The sequence below is a fragment of the Elaeis guineensis genome, chromosome 9 (assembly GCF_000442705.2).
Source record: "Elaeis guineensis isolate ETL-2024a chromosome 9, EG11, whole genome shotgun sequence".
Lineage (NCBI taxonomy): Eukaryota > Viridiplantae > Streptophyta > Magnoliopsida > Arecales > Arecaceae > Elaeis > Elaeis guineensis.
The window spans coordinates 7,424,609-7,442,371 of record NC_026001.2 but is presented as its reverse complement, the minus strand read 5'-3'; the positions used below and the strand labels follow the sequence as shown (position 1 = coordinate 7,442,371).

The window sequence follows — 17,763 nt, the reverse complement described above, 5'->3', positions numbered from 1 at the left end:
GTCCAACCCCTTAAAAAGGGTGGAAGAGGTGGAAGGCGAGGAGGAAAAGAACAATCGGTTTTGGAGCTTCACAAGCTAACTCTAAGGGGCAGGAGTGTGTACTTGATTCAATAAATGCCCATCTGCACCGAGTACCACTCTCACCAACCTATCATCCCGGCCTCCCTCTATCTCGGTGCCCTGCTGACCGGGTCAAGCAAGTGGCCCGTGACCACCCCTCATGGAAGGAGGAAAAGGTGGTGCATGTGGAGAAGAACCATGGCCATTGACCCATATCTATGGGTGTGGCTGTGGACCAGGGGGAGGGGAAGGGACTAAAGGCCCTACAAGTTGACAAAGAGGGGCAGCTTTATTCTGGGGTCAAGTGGGGCATTTATTGCTTTCGTGGGCTCAAAAGAGAGAGAGAGAGAGCGCCGAATGTCTCACTACTCACTGTATCAGAGCTCACTCGACTCCCTCTCTCTCTTCATGTTGGTGGGCTGTGGGACTACCGAGAGAAAAAAAAATGGAGACGGAAGGCTACCTACCCGTCATCCCCTCATGGCCTTGGCTCAACGTACAGTGTCTTTTTTTTTTTTTTTTTTTGGGGTAGAAAACGTACAGTGTCTTTAGTAGAATAAAGCTTGGGAGTTGGGGTGCTTCTAGAGAGGGTGGGGTTGATGGGTTTTTGGTATTACCTAATCATCTAGGTTGGAGAATTATGGCTGGTCAGTGGTTAAGTTGGTGGATATTTATGGCGACCTCAAGGATGATGAAATTGGTGAAACTGAGATACGTCTTGGTTGTGGATGAAGGTGTCCATGAACCATGTCATTCAATTCTTTGTTAGTGTATCATTTTGAACAATAAATTAAAGAAATAAATGAATAGAAGATTAAGACAATATGCACATAGCCTTCACCTTCACCAAGGCTATTGTTTATAGAAGATTAATATTTGTTGTGAAAAATAAGATTTGTCACACAAGAAACGTCTCTCCCTCTTTAAGTTCTGAATCCTTCTCTTCCAGATTTTTTTTGTAGAGGCGATGTATTTAATTATTTATTTACCTTCTCATATGCATATATTGCACATGCTAGATATTAATATCATAAAATATGAAAAATTTCAGAAATATTAAAAAAAAAATAGAGAAGATCGCATGATGTGATGAAAAATTATTTTTTGATGATTTATCATGAATTAAAGAAATCAATGGAGAAATAAAATTAAAAAATAACATCAAACTATGCAGTGTCCTTGTAAATAAGGTCGCTAGTTCCTAGACTCATTTCTAATACACATTTCATTTCTTTTGTTTGTGTTCATAATTTTAACTTTTAAATGCAAAGACTAGGCCACTATGTACAACACAAGCTAGTTCAAAGTAAATCTTGAAAATATAATTTGCTTCTTCAAGCACTCAAGTTCATGAAGTACAGGGCATGACTGGTGAACCAAGCAGTGACTAGACTAATTTATTGGTTGAAATGGTATACAGCCTTCATAGTTATTATAAATAAGCAATATGCAAGTTGTTAACCTTATCTATAATATCTACTAAGTGGAATGTTCTATCATGCCATGTACAAAATTTGGTGCATTGGAGAGTAGTTGGCCACTTATGCTGCCCTCAATCATGTTCACTCTCAGTGCACCCAAAGAACTTATAATTTGTGTAGATGCTGATAGTTTAGCCACACTCAACCAAAGGCAGATGAAACAACCTATGAACCAATAAACATTGCAGCTATACAGCATGGCAAAAACAGAGGTAGCTGGTAATCCCCCACTGAAATAGAAAATATTACCTTCATGGTGCACGAGAACCAATTGGATCCCAATGTTGACAGGCTACCAAATGCCAAATTATATACCTAGATTTGATGTTCATGGGTTATAATTTTTTTTTCTAATGGTGTAGTCATGTGAGTTCTAGAAGGCTTCCACCAACTCTTTTATTTTTCTTAAACTAACTAGTACTGGCACGGCCCTAACAAAGGACAGCCATTTTGGCAAACCAACCATAAAAGCTCTCCAACCAAACTCTCCATACCTCACCAACCAATCCCATTGCTATGGTTCCCATAAATATATGGCCACCACCAACCACTGCTTGCCCATGGTTTTCGCTTTATTTTTTCAAAGCACTGCATGTGTACTGGTAACCGTCATTCCCGGCCCAACTTGCGAATCTGGACTAACTTCCCACAGTCCAGGCCTCATGGTGGTCTGAGAGACATCCACCAACTAAAGTATTCCTAATAAATTTAAGGGATGGATCAAAAAAAAAAAAAAAAAAAGGCAGCTTTTGTGGTCTTCTGGGTACCTTTGAGTTGGAGATGTATAGGTCTTACATGATATCTTGGAAGATGAGTCCTTGCAATTCTGCTGGATGTGTGACTTCTTTGAAGGAAAACAAGGATTGAAAATGGTACATGTTATAGTATGCTCATTAATAAGATCATGGTCTTCAAGTTTCTTGAATAACTTCAGCACTATTTGTTACGGCATTCATATGAAACTTCTTTTCCTATATAGGATTGATCATTAAGGCTATTATTTATTGAAGCATTCTTGAATATTTTGCTTGGTGGTGTACCATAGAGTCCATAACTTGGCCTAGGTGACTTCATTAATAAGTTATTGTCTGCTTCCAATCATTGAATTTCTAGTCCCTTGTGAGAGACTCAAGCTTGCCCCCTTGTTTTATATTCCTAATGGGGTCCATGGCCTAAGCTTGCAAGAACTTCCAACATGATTTTAGGATAAAGGTGATTTTTAGTGCGCGGAAACACATGAATTAACTGGGTTACCGTTTAGTTAGTACATGTCCTTGTTCTGTCCCTCGGGCAAACATACCTACAACTCATTTGGCATGTTAGCCTTAAAATGTCCAATGTGGAAGTTGAGGAACCTTATAAGCCAGATCTAACACTCTGATCTCATCGAAATCATTTCTATTCTGATTCACTCGACTCAATTCGAGTTGGAACATGATTAATCAGATGCATGCCATAGCTATACCAACTCAAGGGCTGCTATCTCGATGAGACATAGTGTTGTAACTACTTAAGGTACCAAATTAAGTGTTCATGAGTAGGGTTAAAGGTATCTATTTAAGTTGCTGACGCTCAATTAATAAGATCGAAATTTTGAATTCACCAGAACATTGGCCCTCCTATGGGATCATTAGTGGCACTAGATCCACACCACTAAAAAAAGATTCTTTTATTCAATGTCAAGCAACTAGCATTAGTAGGTCATACAAACTATATAATATACTCCATTCATATCACGATAATTTGGTCATAAAGTCTTGACAATTACCTTCATTTGATCATCATCAATTTTTTTATTCAAAAATTAGAATAGATGGAACTCCAAACAAGATGAGGATGAAAGCTAGATCAAATTTAGATCTCTCTTCACCACTAATTATTAGCTGTTTGGCACCTCAACCCTAACGATTTGCCCTTTAGGAGATCCAAGATTGTATTGCACCAAAAATCGTAAATCTATTCCATCCATACAAGAGATTCTAGCAACTCAAATGCGGCATACTGCTTCTAACCCTTTATTTAGTCTTCATTTGCCATGCATAAAAATTCCTAAAATTTTAGTCCCAAAAATCTCCTCAAATTTGCATCTTAGCAGACATCCCATTGTTTGGTCCCATCTTAGCCTCTCCCTGGATCCTGAACACATCACTGCTCTCGTACCCAAGGTCCCTTCCATTGCACACAGAAGGGGACAAAAAATTGCCAAGGTCTTCTTCTGGGTCTTTGGTTCGCTGAATACATGGGCCTCATAGGGCCCATATTTGGATAATGAGCCGTTATCGTTGCTCAACCAGATCCAGGAACTCGTAACTGGACCAAGACTGGGCTTTTACAGTTTCAACCACTACCCCCCACAATGTCTCTCAATAAAAACAGTAAACCCTAAAAGACCGACTGAGGAACATGCATGGCTTGGGTCCAATTAGGTTGGGTTGCATGAACCCAACATTGGTGGCAAAAGCTCACTACGAAGCTGAATCATCTTGGCACAGCTTCAGTTAGAAGCACTGAACCCATTGGTTTGCTCGACCGATGTGCATCTTAGATACATTGAGCTGTTAGGAGTTTGGATCATTATGTGTGCTATAGGGTACTACCATTGATCACCTGCTAGAAATCACCGCTCGCTCAATTCATTTAAAATTCGATGGTTAGGAACTGGTCCATTGCTCTCTTGCACTTGGCTAATCATCGACTCCCACATCTCCTGTTGAACTGAGCAATGATCTAGAGCCATGGTAAGTGGAGGAAATTTATTATCTATAGCAAATTAAAGCCTTATCCTGCATTCACTGAGTGGTTAAAAGTAAATGAAAAGGGAATCTCACCTAGACTTTTTTTTTCACCATTTTATGTGTGTGCATCCTCATTATAAAAGTTTCGCATAATTTGAGTTATAGAAGATGTTCTATCAGTTTGCATTAGCTCTTTTCAACTTTACACTGTTTTAAACATAAATTTGGTGGAGTGTTGGTTGACAAATGTTATTCATGGTTGCTTCTTCATGGTTCCAATATTCCAATATTACTTCTTGTCTGCTTCATGGTTGGAAGAGTTTTAAGTGTTGGAGATAGTTATTGCTTATTCTGTGGTTAATTACTTGCAAGTTTCTTTTTACTCGTGTTTTTTTTTTTTTTTTAAATGACTAAATTTTATTAAGGAAGTCCCGAAAGTTATAAAAGAAACAATAGGTGGTACATGAAGAAGCTATTTATTGTATCAAAGGGTTTTGTAATGGTACTCCAACAATTTGGTACATGAACTTTTGATTGACATATCGACCATTAATTATAATGGACAGCTAGTAATCAAAGATATGTTGAAAGGTTTTAATCCATCCCTATCATGTTTCTTTTTCGAAGAGAAAGCATCCCTACCATTTTTCAAAGGTCTAGAGGGGAGGCCAACTCCTATCATATAGGTCTCACCTCCCATGAGCTACTCTCCAGTCTCTCCTCTTCTTCACACTCATCCTTTACCTCACTTTGAGAAGAAGATGATGATGACCATGAATAAAGTATTGAGAATTAAAAAGGATCCATGCATTGGGCATAAGTGAATTAGAGATAGTGCAATATGGGTTCTAAACCAATCTTGGTCATATTATATCTCATTAATGACAATGGGAGAGATTGGTGCTAGTGAAGCCTGGAAATAATATAACAAGCATCAGTGAGATGGGGCACATTTGAAGGATGAAGTAGTATTAAGCCTGATATGCATTGTTGGTCTTTCTCCCATTAACTTAAACTTTAGGATGACTTGGGTACTTGACGTGGTATCAGAGCTTAGTTTTGTTAAAAGTCATGAGGTTGAATTCTTCTAGTTCAATTATTTATTTAATTATTCATGGTTATCTGTTATCTTCACCCTAATGACTTAAGCTCCATATGAAGAGGGGTACTAAGATTGATATGTAGATTATTTTTTGTGAATTTAAGCTTTCGAGATTAATTAGTTGCTCAACAATTAAGTCAATAATAGTTTATCGGGATATTGATGGAGACTAGATTGGAGCCAAGGGAAGAGATGGACAATTAAAGATGGAAAGAAAAAGAGCATGTTTCCAAGTACAGTTCTTATGAAGGAGAAGGCACTTCCCATGAACTCCAATCATCCAAATTTGTCCTCCTACTTGAGTAGAATATAATAAAAATATACTAGAGTCTAAACATTTAGTTAACTGCATAAGTTTCCACATAAACATCATGCGACTATTACCTGCATGCTTGCCATTACAAAATAGATGGGTTTAAAATCTTATCGAGTGGGATACGGGTCTACAAAAAATCTATTTGGAAAGCTGTGCCAATGGGACGAGTAATTTTGACACTCCAAGAAAAAATTATTGTCACGTGTAACACATGATTGTACATGCAACCAATAACAGCTGACGTAGTTGTGCATGCAATCAATAATAACTGCTAGCTTTTGTGGGCACCATTCATAAAGCACCCATCTTTGTGCATCATCATAGAAATCAGAGACTCTGATTGACTACGTGCATAGCCACATTAGTGCATGCAGATGATAATTTTTTCGTTATGAAAGTATTTATTTTGTTAAATATTTTTAAAAAACTACCTACCATATACGTTAAACTACTTGAGATGCACACCTACTATTTTGTAATGAATATTGGACAATAGTACGTGGCTAGATGTTGTTTGGATTGTCTTAAAATTGAATACTACAAATTAGAGTAGACTAATATAATCACCTAGCAGCATCTTAGAGGGAAAGAACCCTTAATTTATAATATTTAATCAGTAAGTTTCAACTTTGATGGTAGTATTATTATCCCATGCTAAAAGTTCATAACTAATAATTTCACACGGAAAATTATAAAATTTATTTTATTTTTAATTTTATAAGAAAGTATGCAAATCATATTTGCCATAAGTACATCAAACTAAGATAAGCTGCATTTTAGGCATCTCTCGCCAACCCCTTCAACTTATCTAGTCACAGGCACCAACCCATCCATGGGTGTACAAGAAAACTCAACTTTTCCAAATTTGGAAAAGATAAAAGAGTGATCTTGCATCGGAGAAATATAATCCATAACTTGCCAATTTCCATATTGAATTTTATCATTATAAAGTATAGAACCACCTGAATACATTCTAAACATTAAGTGCAATGGCATCCAGTTATGAAGCAATGATAGCCAAATATAGTCTAAGACATGTGGCAACTAAATATCTATGATTGGTTACACCTTACTTGGGGAAAAAAAAATTAATATATTATTATATTATAATACACATGACTCTATTAAAATAAAATTTAGTAACTTAAAGCTTTGTTACTTTCCTCTACGCGCGGCAGCCGGCGAGCTTTTCCATATCTTTCCAATATAAAAACAAAAAGGCTTTCCAGATGTCCCAAAATGGAAAACCCTGCTTCCACCCAAGAGCGTGCGATGCGTGCATGGTTATAAAAAACCCAAGAAAAGAGCGAGAGTGGAGAGAGAGCGCTCTTGGAGATGGTGAAGGCTCGGCCTTTTTAGCCCTCGCCCGAACTCCCAGGTTCCCCATTGGAGCCCCAGAGTAACCGACGTGCTCTCCGATTTAGTAGCATCTGGGAGTGAGTCCTTGATTGAGTTCCGAGGGGCGACGAGGACGGTGGAGTGGCGTCCGCTGCTTCCGGCGAGGGGAAGAAGCCGCGGCTCTGGAGGCCGCGACCATAATCTTGATCGCCCTTAGGTGAGTTCTTTGGGTCCTCTGGTGTCTGTTATCTTCTCGCATTTGGATTTTTGCCTGTATCTTGATCGAAAGCTTGGTTTTTTTGGTCTCTGATATGGAGTTCTTGCGTGTTTGAGGGGTTTCTCTTTGCCTAGTGTCGTTCTTGTTTGCAAGATTTTGGTTTCTTGTATGCTTCATAGGTTTTCTTGGTAGATTTTTGGTCAGGCTTTGGAAAGTTGGGTTCTTGGCTGATAATGTGGTTGTTTGGGTAATGGGTTTGATCTTTGCCTTATAAAAAGGCGCCAGCGTTGCAATTTATCTCGTTGTTCTTCGGGTTGGGTGTATTAGAATTTAAGGATTTAAAGATGAAGGCTTTCTTTTTCTTTGAGGAGTTCGGGTGATGGATGGAAAGCTCTGATGCGCTCTCTCTCCATAAGAAATGAAATTTCTGGTTCTTTGCCACTGTTTATTTGGCACATCATCTGTACGTATTTTGGGTATGGCTGGAAATTTGTTCTGGGTTTGTTCGCATTTCTTTGTAGTAGGTTTATTTTTTAAAAACATGATGTTTTTTGTTTCTGAATTGTTTTGTTGAAAATGTTCATGTGCTATTTTCGTCTGGAAAAAATGGTTTCCGCATGCTTTTTTTAATAATGTTTCATGGATTTTCTTTAATTTGAAGGCACTAGGATGTCACGTTTTACAAGCTGGATTCTTTGGTATTACTGTTGTTGTACAAGTGATCGTTTGATCTTTTTCACATAAAAAATCGTAAGTGTTGCGTTTGGAAAAATTGTGAGAGAAGTTGTTTAGATCTGAAGGTTGAAACTTATCTTTTTGTACTCTATGGGGATGGATGTGTTATAATTTAGGTTTCAAAAGATCAGTGTTTTCTTTGAGTGTCACAGTGGAATGAGATACGGAAGTTTCTGGTTTTTGTGTATTTGAGTGTATGATAGGAAGCTTTAGTTTGTATGCGTTTCTTTTTAGTAGGAATAATTGTGAATAATGTTTTTTTCTCAAACGGTAAATTCTCTTTGTACCCAAAAAAGTTTAGTTTTATTGATAACAATTGTTTTGAGAAATTTGTTACCTTGCATGCTTAGCAGGTATTTTTTGGTGGATTGTATATTAAATTGAAGGTGGGTTGTCAGGTTTTAGAAGTTGGATTTTCTGGTGTTTATGTTGTTGCTTGAGAGACAGTTTGATCTTTCTCTATAAAAGGTTGCCGATGTTGCATTCAGGGACCGTGTAGGGAAGTTTGTTTTTAGGTTTGGAACTCGCCTTTTGTGCTCTTTGGGGATGGCTGTGTTAGAACTTAGGGTCAGGGTTTTCTTTATGTGTGTATCCGTAGAGGTATGGACCGTATGGTGACAGGTAGAAATCTCTTTCTCTCTCAGTGTGTGTGTGTGGGTGTGTGTGGACATTTTGTGTATTTTGTGATTATGAGTGAAATTTCGGTTTGTTTGTATGTCTGTATAGTTACCTCATTTGTTAAAAAAAAAACATGTTGCTTCTTGTTTATTAGTAATTATGCTTTGTTGATAACATACTTGTCTCATTTTTTTGTTTGAGAATATGGTTTATTGCATGCATTGTAGGATTTTATGGTTGATTTGTTGCTAATGTGAAGGGAGATGTCCAGTTTTCAGAAGTTGGATTTTTGAGTGTTAATGTGGTTGTTTGAGTGATGGGTCGATCTTTTCCTGTAAAAAGAGGTTATCATGTTGCATGTGGGAATCATGTGAGGGAAGTTGTTTGGGTTGACCTTTTCCTGTAAAAAAAGGTTCAGATTTCTTTTTTTAAAGAGGAACCTGAACTTAACTTTTTTGACAATTTTATGTTATATCGAAGATGCACTTATTATAACTTAGGGCTTTTATATTCAGGTTTTCTTTAGCTGTATAGAGCTAGGGTGATAAGTTGAAGGATTCTGGTTGCTGTTTTCCTGCACATGTTACATGCGTTTGAACTGAAAATTTTAGGTTTCTGTTTTCGGGAGTATGTGTAGAAGGAGAAGAAAAGCAATTATCAAAAATGGTTTTTGTTGAATCCACAGGGCCGAGAACTGGGGCTCCTTTTTTAGTCTCTACTTGGTCAGAAAATGTAGCTCTAGTCTGGAAATTGCCTTTCAAGTGTTAATTTGTGGATCCCGTTGGCTATCTTCAAGAAGTTCAGGTTATCACACTGCAGATTTATAGTTTTTCTGTCAAAGTGTGCAAAAATTTTAGTGTTGGTATAAACAGTTCTGAGACAATGGTCGCCCAAAATCAGAGCATGTCACTGGGATCCATGTTGGAGGAGACAGTGGAAAATTTGTTTGGGAGAGAAATCATGGAGTTGGCCAAAGATGGATTTGAGAGCTTCTGGGAGGAAGAAATGATATATTCAAAGGTTTTCTTTGAAAATTGTATTAGTAATGGTAGGAATAGTTGTGATGTTTTTGGGACCATGAAATTTCAACTAGATGAAGGCAGCAAGTTGATAACACTAGGCAATTACAACTGTGAAAGCTCAGTCCCGGCAAATGTATCTTCCACAAAACGTTCATCCAGAGAAACTTTAAAGCACACTAAGACGAGTCTCAGGGAAATAGGCGGATCAGGGTATTTTGTGGACAGATCTTCTTCCTGGGCCGGATCTGATGCTCAGAAGACGAATGTGAAGCGGCTGAAGCTATCGCCTGTTGAGAACTTGAGCTATAAGGATAAAGGCACAGGACAGAAGTTGGATGACACCTGTAACGTATCGATGCACCTGGGTACATCGAATGTTATCCCAAGCATATTTCTTTCAAATTCTTCTGATGTTTGTCAACAAGTACCATGCCGTATAGTTGAATCTTTTGGTCAGGGGTTCATTTCTAGCTACCATATGATTGATGTGCAGGGTAATTTGAATGGTTTTGATATTAATGGTGATCCAAAATGTAAAAGCAAAACAGGAAATGATAAGGTTTTTGCAAAAGCTAAATCTGATAATACCACTGGTTCTCAACAGAGCTGTACTTTGAAGATTTTGGAGTCAGGCAAACATGTTGTTCTTGGTAAAAGGCCTCTAGCACGGTTATGCATTAACCAACAAGCTGAAGAATCCAACATTCTAAATTCAGAGATGGTCAGTGCTGCAAAGAAGGTGGCTTTCATGAGGGATCTTCCCAGCCGTCTTCGTTCACATGCACATCATCTTCTGATGGAAGCTGGCTGGGAAATTGAAGTACGCAAGAGGAAAGATGGGACAAAAGTAGATTTCATTTACAAATTACCTGAAGAAGGACCATGTTTATATTCACTTCCAAAAGCTTGGGTATCATGTGGTAAGGTCTTATCTGCTGGCACATGGGCCTTGGAAGAGGATGAAAATGGAAGACAGTGGGTCACTATCAATGAATTTTGGTTTGACTTGGCAGATACTCTGGGACAAATTGAAAAGGGTATTCAGCAACCAGGAAAGGTTTTGTCGCTTCTAGACAGGTGGAAGATACTTGATCCATTCATGGCTGTCATATGCATTGACAAAAAGATCCGTGCCCTGCGGGAGGGAAATGCATTGAAAGCTGTGAATAGTGCAACAGTTATGCTTACAGGGAATGCACATATGATCTTGGCAGAAAAGGGTGTAGGCAGAGTTCAAGATAACCTTGGGAAACCCGATTCACATTTATTGTGCAGATCAAAAAGGAGTCTTCTGCCAAATCCCATGCCTGCTGACAAGTCCAAGGTGCAAGAAGGTTTATGCATTCAACAAGTATCTGTTACACAAAGTTGTCATGTTTTGAGAAACAAGCATAAATATCGTCGAGCCAAGCATAAACCTTGTTGTGGTGCAGATGTACAAAACAGAAGCCTTAGAACCATCACCAAGCACATAGGCAAGGGGTTTCATGATTCTAAGGGTTTTCATGGCATTAGTTCTGAGGCTGCAAGTATTCATAATAAAACAAATCAATTATGCAGTAACCGTAAGTCAAGTCAGAGAAAATCATGCATATCTGTTCCCATAAGTTTTGCAGAAAATATTCTTTTATGCAAAAAAATCAACTCAGCGGAATCAAAAACACAGGCACCTCATTCTCCTAGATCAGCGGAAGATGCTTGTTTGAATAAATCTGTTGATTCTTCAGCTGAAGAAGGTGGCTTATCTTTGAGTCATGTCGGGAAGTTGCTTGTGGGGAATCAACCTTGTGGGGAAACAACAATTGACAAGCAGATGCCAGTTGTTAAACATAGAGAGAAGAGTGCATATCAAGGAAGGGATGGGGTCTGTACGAAAGTGGAACTTGCTCATGAGGATACGTGGGATAGTTTTGTGAAAAAAGTTGATCAACAAGAGAAATTGGGGTCTTCTGTTTTTCTTGGTGGCAGTGTCAGAAAACGTTTTAGTTGGGAAGAAAGTGACAGGAATGGAGGTGCTTTGGATTGTCCAACCATTTGTGAGAAAGTATGCACATCAGTTCAGGAAAAGAAGTTACATGGAGTGACACAAAACAAGAATTCCTCTGAAGACTCCTGGAGCTTACTGACCCAAAAAGCCAAGAAGTCCTCTGGAGACTCTGGGAACTTATTCATAGTAAACCGGGCTTCTCAACATCCGATGCCAGAGCAACAAGTCTTATATCTTTATCCCCAAGAGGGAACTCCATGTTTTAGTATGGATGATAGGTGTAGGCAACAGCTGTTTACTTGTGTAAGCATGCCTGAGGCCATGGAAAGAATTAATATGCAGCAGCAAATGCAATCTTCAGTCTATCAATTGAGCCTCACTGGAGGACATTTTCGTTTTGGCTTAGATGGAAGTACTGCACAAAATGTGAACATTCCAATACAGTGTGTGGAACTCAATCCAGCCCCCAAACAAAGCCCCAGCTTAGCTGAAAAAGTAGTTCAAACAATCTGTGTAAAGGATTCTGAGTTTCACAAGGAGGATAATGCCAGAAGCTCAGGAACTTCAGACTCTCAAATGAGGCAAACTTCTGCATCTGTTTCAATTGAAATGGCGGGCAACAAGTCTAAGAAGATTTCAGAAGTTGAAGCAGTCAAAGTAACTGACATTAATGTTGGAGCAAAGCCAACTAATAGAAATTGCATAGAGTTGCTTGGTCTTGATATTGATGGTAAGGTCCAGAATCATCTGTTTCCAGTTAACCAGATAGAGAATTCTGTATTGAGATTGGAATCAACTTCTGAATGCTTAAAGAACTCAGACTGCCTTGAAAAGCAGTGTGGTGATACTTCAAAAATTGGGGTAGGGCATACACCTGCGGTACTTGAAGATGGTTCAGCAAAAAAGATATATAAAAAGCCCCCAAAATCGGAAATCAAGGCAGGCAGGCAAAATAACAAAGACAAAAAGTTCGATCCAATGATGTCTTTGGAGGATGAATCTGGAGGCATTTTGTCAAAAGTAAAAACAGATAATAAGATAGCTGGTGTTCAATCAACAACTTGCAAGGATAATGCAGTAGAGGCAAGCTCCGAGATGTCCACCTCTATCATGTTATCCCATTCTACATATGGTGAAAGTGTAGAATTGATGAATATGTTAGATAATAACAAGCTTCCTTCAGAACATTTTGGTGAGGAGAAGTCTGATGAAGATTTACGTTTTGCTAATGGTGAGTCTACAGATGTTGGGGACAACCAAGGTGTTATCAAGGCAAAGAAATCTGAAGTCCGTAGGGAAAATGGGCATAAGAGATGGAGGGTTTCCCAAGTTGATGATGATGATGATCTTCTGATGGCTATTATCATAAATAAATATTACAGGTCTAGCAGTAGGAATTCTGCTTCCAAAGCCAGGTTGTTGAAGTCAAATGCTTTGAGAAAGTTCAAAAGTCGAAAGGGTGGTCATAAATTACTTCCACAAACTGCTGGAAAAGGTGGAAAACACTTTGCTGACGGGAAGCGATTATTCTTAGGAGCAAGAACAGTGTTTTGCAGGTTGATTGAGATGGGTGTCATATCGATAAAAAATGTCATCCAATATCGGAATCCAAAGAACAATACAGTGGTAAAGGATGGGCGAGTTACTAGGGATGGAATTCTCTGTAAATGCTGCGGCAAGATCCTCTCTGTATCTGACTTTAAGTTTCATTCAGGTTTCAAGCTACGAAGACCCTCCTTGAATCTTTTCATGGGCTCTGGTAAGCCATACACCCTTTGTCAGCTGCAAGCTTGGTCTATTGAGTACAAGTCTAGGAAAGATAATATGCAAACAATGGAAGCTGTGGAGCTGGATGAAAGCGATGATAGTTGTGTGCTTTGTGGTGATGGTGGTGAACTAATATGCTGTGATAATTGCCCCTCTACCTATCATCAAGCATGCTTGCCCTCACAGGTTTGTTGTATGCCAGTATGTGCATTTGATTAAATTTATTTCATAGTAAAATATTTTATTTGTAACTGTTTTTAATGCTGATTAGAAAGCCATTATTGACTAGCAGTTAATGTATGTCTCCACTTTCCATCATTCAGTTCTGTTAAAAGCATGGTTTAAAGTACTAGTGTATACTGGCTATACCATATTGTATCAGTACTGGTATGCCGTTCGTTACCATACCATGCTGACACATGGTACAACATCTCAGACCTGCTGTGCCAGCACCAGCAGGCATACCATGTGTCTGTAATATCATTCTCGTAGTTTCAACCTCATGTCCTCTATGTTGATTTCAAAACCATTGAATGTGGGACTACACAACCTGTAGATTTGAGGATCATGATTAAATAATTCTGTCAGAATGATAAGTTAATGCATTATCACAGGAACAAGAGGCAATGTTGAATCATCAAATGAAGTGAATGAGCACACTAACTTGATATCGAGAACTATTTAATGAATTGAATGTTGTAGTGGATGACTTTTTTGGTAATATTTCATTGACAAACTAGTGAAGAGAGACATGCCTATGTTGTTCCTGTTGCACATTCATGATTGGTATGAATGTCATCCCTGTCAATGTTATCCTTGATTTGCCTCTATTATTCATTTTATTTGTTGAGAGAGAAGCAACCATCATCATATGTTATCAGTTAGCAGCAGGCCTATATGCAGACCAATCTGCTTTAATCTATTCTTGAATATCTTTAGTTCATACTCTAGTTGATTTCTAAACCATTATTTATTTATGTATTTGTCTGGAACTTCATAATGGGGCCAGAGAAGTTACCTGAGGTGACATCTTGCTTGAATATTGATTGTTAATTTTTATCGTGACAACTCCAGATATGGCTGAAGTTTTGAAACATGCTCTTCCAAGACCCATTGAAATGTGTTTTATGAAAAAAAAAGACCCATGTCAGTAAACAGACTTTCTTAGATTTCAGCTCCTAGCCACCCTTAATCCTGTTTCCGAGCATCAATCATGTACCTCTAGTGCAAAGCATTATGTTGCAGAACAAGCTTTAGGTGCTTGCTTCCCTTATGGCAATTGAGTCAGTTAATTTGTTTTGTTCTTATCCATCAGATTGCATAAATGTCTAATTTGCTACCCCTTTTGCCATTTATATCACCTGATGATATCCACCACTCAAGCAATATTTTCGTCCAAACTAAACATAATGCAAACCCCATGAGGCAGTGGAAGAAGTTCTTTCATGCCATGAGGCTGGTTACCTCTAATAAATTAAAAAGAATAGTGGTAACTGGGAAGCACCCAAGACAGCTCTCTCTCTCTCTCTCTCTCTACAAAAACTTGAGGTATGCTATCCACCCACAATCATCTATTATTGCAGCTCTCCACATCAAACCTCCTAGTTCAATTCTGCATGTACCTGTGTTTCACTTTATGACTTATTCTATTACATGGTTTTTGTTTTACTTTTACATATTATTGGTGATAGCTTAATATATTAGGCTAAGTATGCGTTATATTGCAGGGGCTCCTTAGACTCCATTGTATGAAATTTGATCTGTTTGAATTCTCCATGTTTTAGGTGTGATTGATTTATTATTATATCTCTTTATGTCTTACTTCAGGAGCTTCCAGAAGGCAGCTGGTATTGCCCTAACTGCAGTTGTGAGATATGCGGGGATGTGGTGAATGCTATGGAGAACTCAAACACCGTGGCTGCTTTAGAATGCTCACTATGTGAATGTAGATGTAAAATGCTTTAACCTTTGGTCTAGTAATTCTTTTATTGAGTATGAACTATACTATTAATTTTTAAACTAATTATATTCTGGATTTTTTAGTAGATGTGTCCATCTTTCCTTCGGTAAAGACATGACCTTATCCAAAATTTGTTGTAATATAAGCAATATGAAGTAAGAAGTGGTTTTGCTGATTTGACTCCAGATATAATATGGTGGCAGTTATTAGTGTATCAACTCACACTAATTGCTACAATTCATCTCTCCTTATTCAGGTAGCACTCCTGAATATTTACCAACAAAAAGTATAACAGGCATGAAATCCTTTTAAGTATAGCATCTTCCATGTTTGAAGTGCCTTCTTTGTTGGCTTGTCTATACAATTTTATGCAACATTTCTGACAACTCACCTTCTCCTTAATTGGTTTCCTTCTTTGTTTGATAGCTCACCCAGACAAGCATGTAGGTGTTTCTGTAGGAATCACATGGCATGTGATGCAAGCAGTGCTTATGGCAAGAATGAAACAATAATGTGAGGAGGGAGGACACATATGTTGTCGCCTGAGACATTTATGACTCATGCAGGGCCCATCTTATGATGAATTTTGCTCATGAGACCTGCAAGTGGATCAACAGTTCATTTGGGTGATTTGGAGGTAAAACTCGTGAGCATTTGGAAGTTTAGAAGGGAATTATTCTTTATGGGATATTTACATGGACTCTGTTTTAGGGTCACGATAACAGAATCAGATTTATACTGTCTTGGAAGATAAGTTGGTTTTAGTCTAGGATTGAGATTGCGTGTAAAGCTTTATATCAGGTAAAGGGTTAAGATAAATGAAACCTTTGAGAAGGGTAACTTTGACTGGGCAGTAATTCTTTCTGGTGCTAGTAATATGGTTAGATACTTAGATTTCTCCAGCAAGGAGAGTATGATGTAGGGGTGCAATTGAGCCAAGTCGAGTCAAGTAGCTGAAAACTCAAGCTCGACTCCACTCAAAATATTCAGGCTCAAAATTCGGCTCAAGATCGGCTGAGCCTTAGTCTTAGTATCCCAAGCTCGAGCTCGGCTTGATGAAAAATAGATAAAACTCAGGATCGAGTCGATCCGACTCGAATATCAATCGAGCCATACTCGAGCTCGAGTTCAAACTCGAAATTGAGCCTTAGCTTATTAATAATATATGTATTAATATATAGAGAGAGAGTCAGACTAAAATCAGATTGATCGGATTTGGACTCAGATCCGGTCAGGTCAAACTCTATAATAGAGGTTTTACATCAATGATCCAAGCCGTTGAATATGATTTACTACCTCAAAACTATTTACACATAAAAAATCATATGATTTGGAGATCCCTAGCCTATGCATCAAGTAGTCAAAAGTTGGATAGTTGAAATAAAATTGAATTAGATGTATTTTTTGATCACTTGATGTATAGACTAGGGGTCTTCAAATCATATGATTTTTTATATACAAGCAGTTTTGAGGTAGCAAATCACATCTAATAGCTTGGATCATCGATGTAGGACCTCCATTATTTAATTTTGATCTGACCGGATCTGAGCCCAAATTTGGTCGATCTTACCCAAATCTCTCCCTATATATATATATATAAATTCGAATAGGCTCATGAGCTTTGAAGTTGAGTATTCTGCACTCAAGCTCGGCTTGAAAAACTATTCGAGTTAGTCGAGCTCGATAATAACCGAGTTGATTCGAGCTTGGACTTGAGTCAAGCTTGAGTAGTTCACGAGCAACTCAACTTATTTGCACCTCTCTATGATGTTATAGTATTTTTAACTCAATTTTCTCTATATTTTTAAGGATGCCTTTGTGGCTTCAATGTTCTGATGATTCTCAAAAACTATGTTTAGTGGGTTTGGCTTTTTGGGTCTCCATCTTTGCTTGGTTTCGCCCTGATTTTATTGAAATTACTAGTGGCATGCTCTCATATTAGATCCAAAAAAATATGAGAATGCAATATGATATGGTTGTGGAGTCTCGGCAAGATTTCATCAAAAAGAAGAGTCTTGGCAAGATTAAGTTTGTAAAATCTTAAACGAAGCACAAAATAAAAATTGAAAACATGTTATGGTGAGGATACGGCCATGTAATAAGTTGACAAATTTTGTAAGGGCTATGAAGTATAAATAGATTGAGCAGGACTTGCTGGTTCCAGGTTCTTCATGTTTGTTAAAGCGAGGGGACTGGGCTTGCATCATGATATAAATGTAGGGCTTTGCACCTAACATGATGAGACATGAAGATTTGGGATATAAGGATTTAAAATGAGGCCACTAGGTTCTACGAGGTCTTCTGGATTCCTAATCTTATAGATAGCATTTATTAATTATGTTCCAGCATTTCTATACACATTTTGGTACGTCACTTGAAGTAGCAAAGTGGTTAAAGATTATCCGGGAGAGGTTATGTAGATAGG

General features: G+C 38.1%; 1 protein-coding gene across 1 annotated transcript in view; it reads left to right on the top strand.

Moving 5' to 3' along the window:
• Window positions 1-7,000: 7,000 nt before the first annotated feature.
• LOC105051906 (uncharacterized) overlaps window positions 7,001-17,763 on the top strand; it is a 31,402-nt gene continuing 20,639 nt past the window's right edge. The window contains exons 1-3 of the mRNA XM_073243723.1: window positions 7,001-7,249; window positions 9,288-13,564; window positions 15,206-15,329. Of these exons, the coding sequence (XP_073099824.1) occupies window positions 9,485-13,564; window positions 15,206-15,329 (4,204 nt within the window). The 5' untranslated portion in view covers window positions 7,001-7,249; window positions 9,288-9,484. The remainder of the gene's footprint in view (window positions 7,250-9,287; window positions 13,565-15,205; window positions 15,330-17,763) is intronic.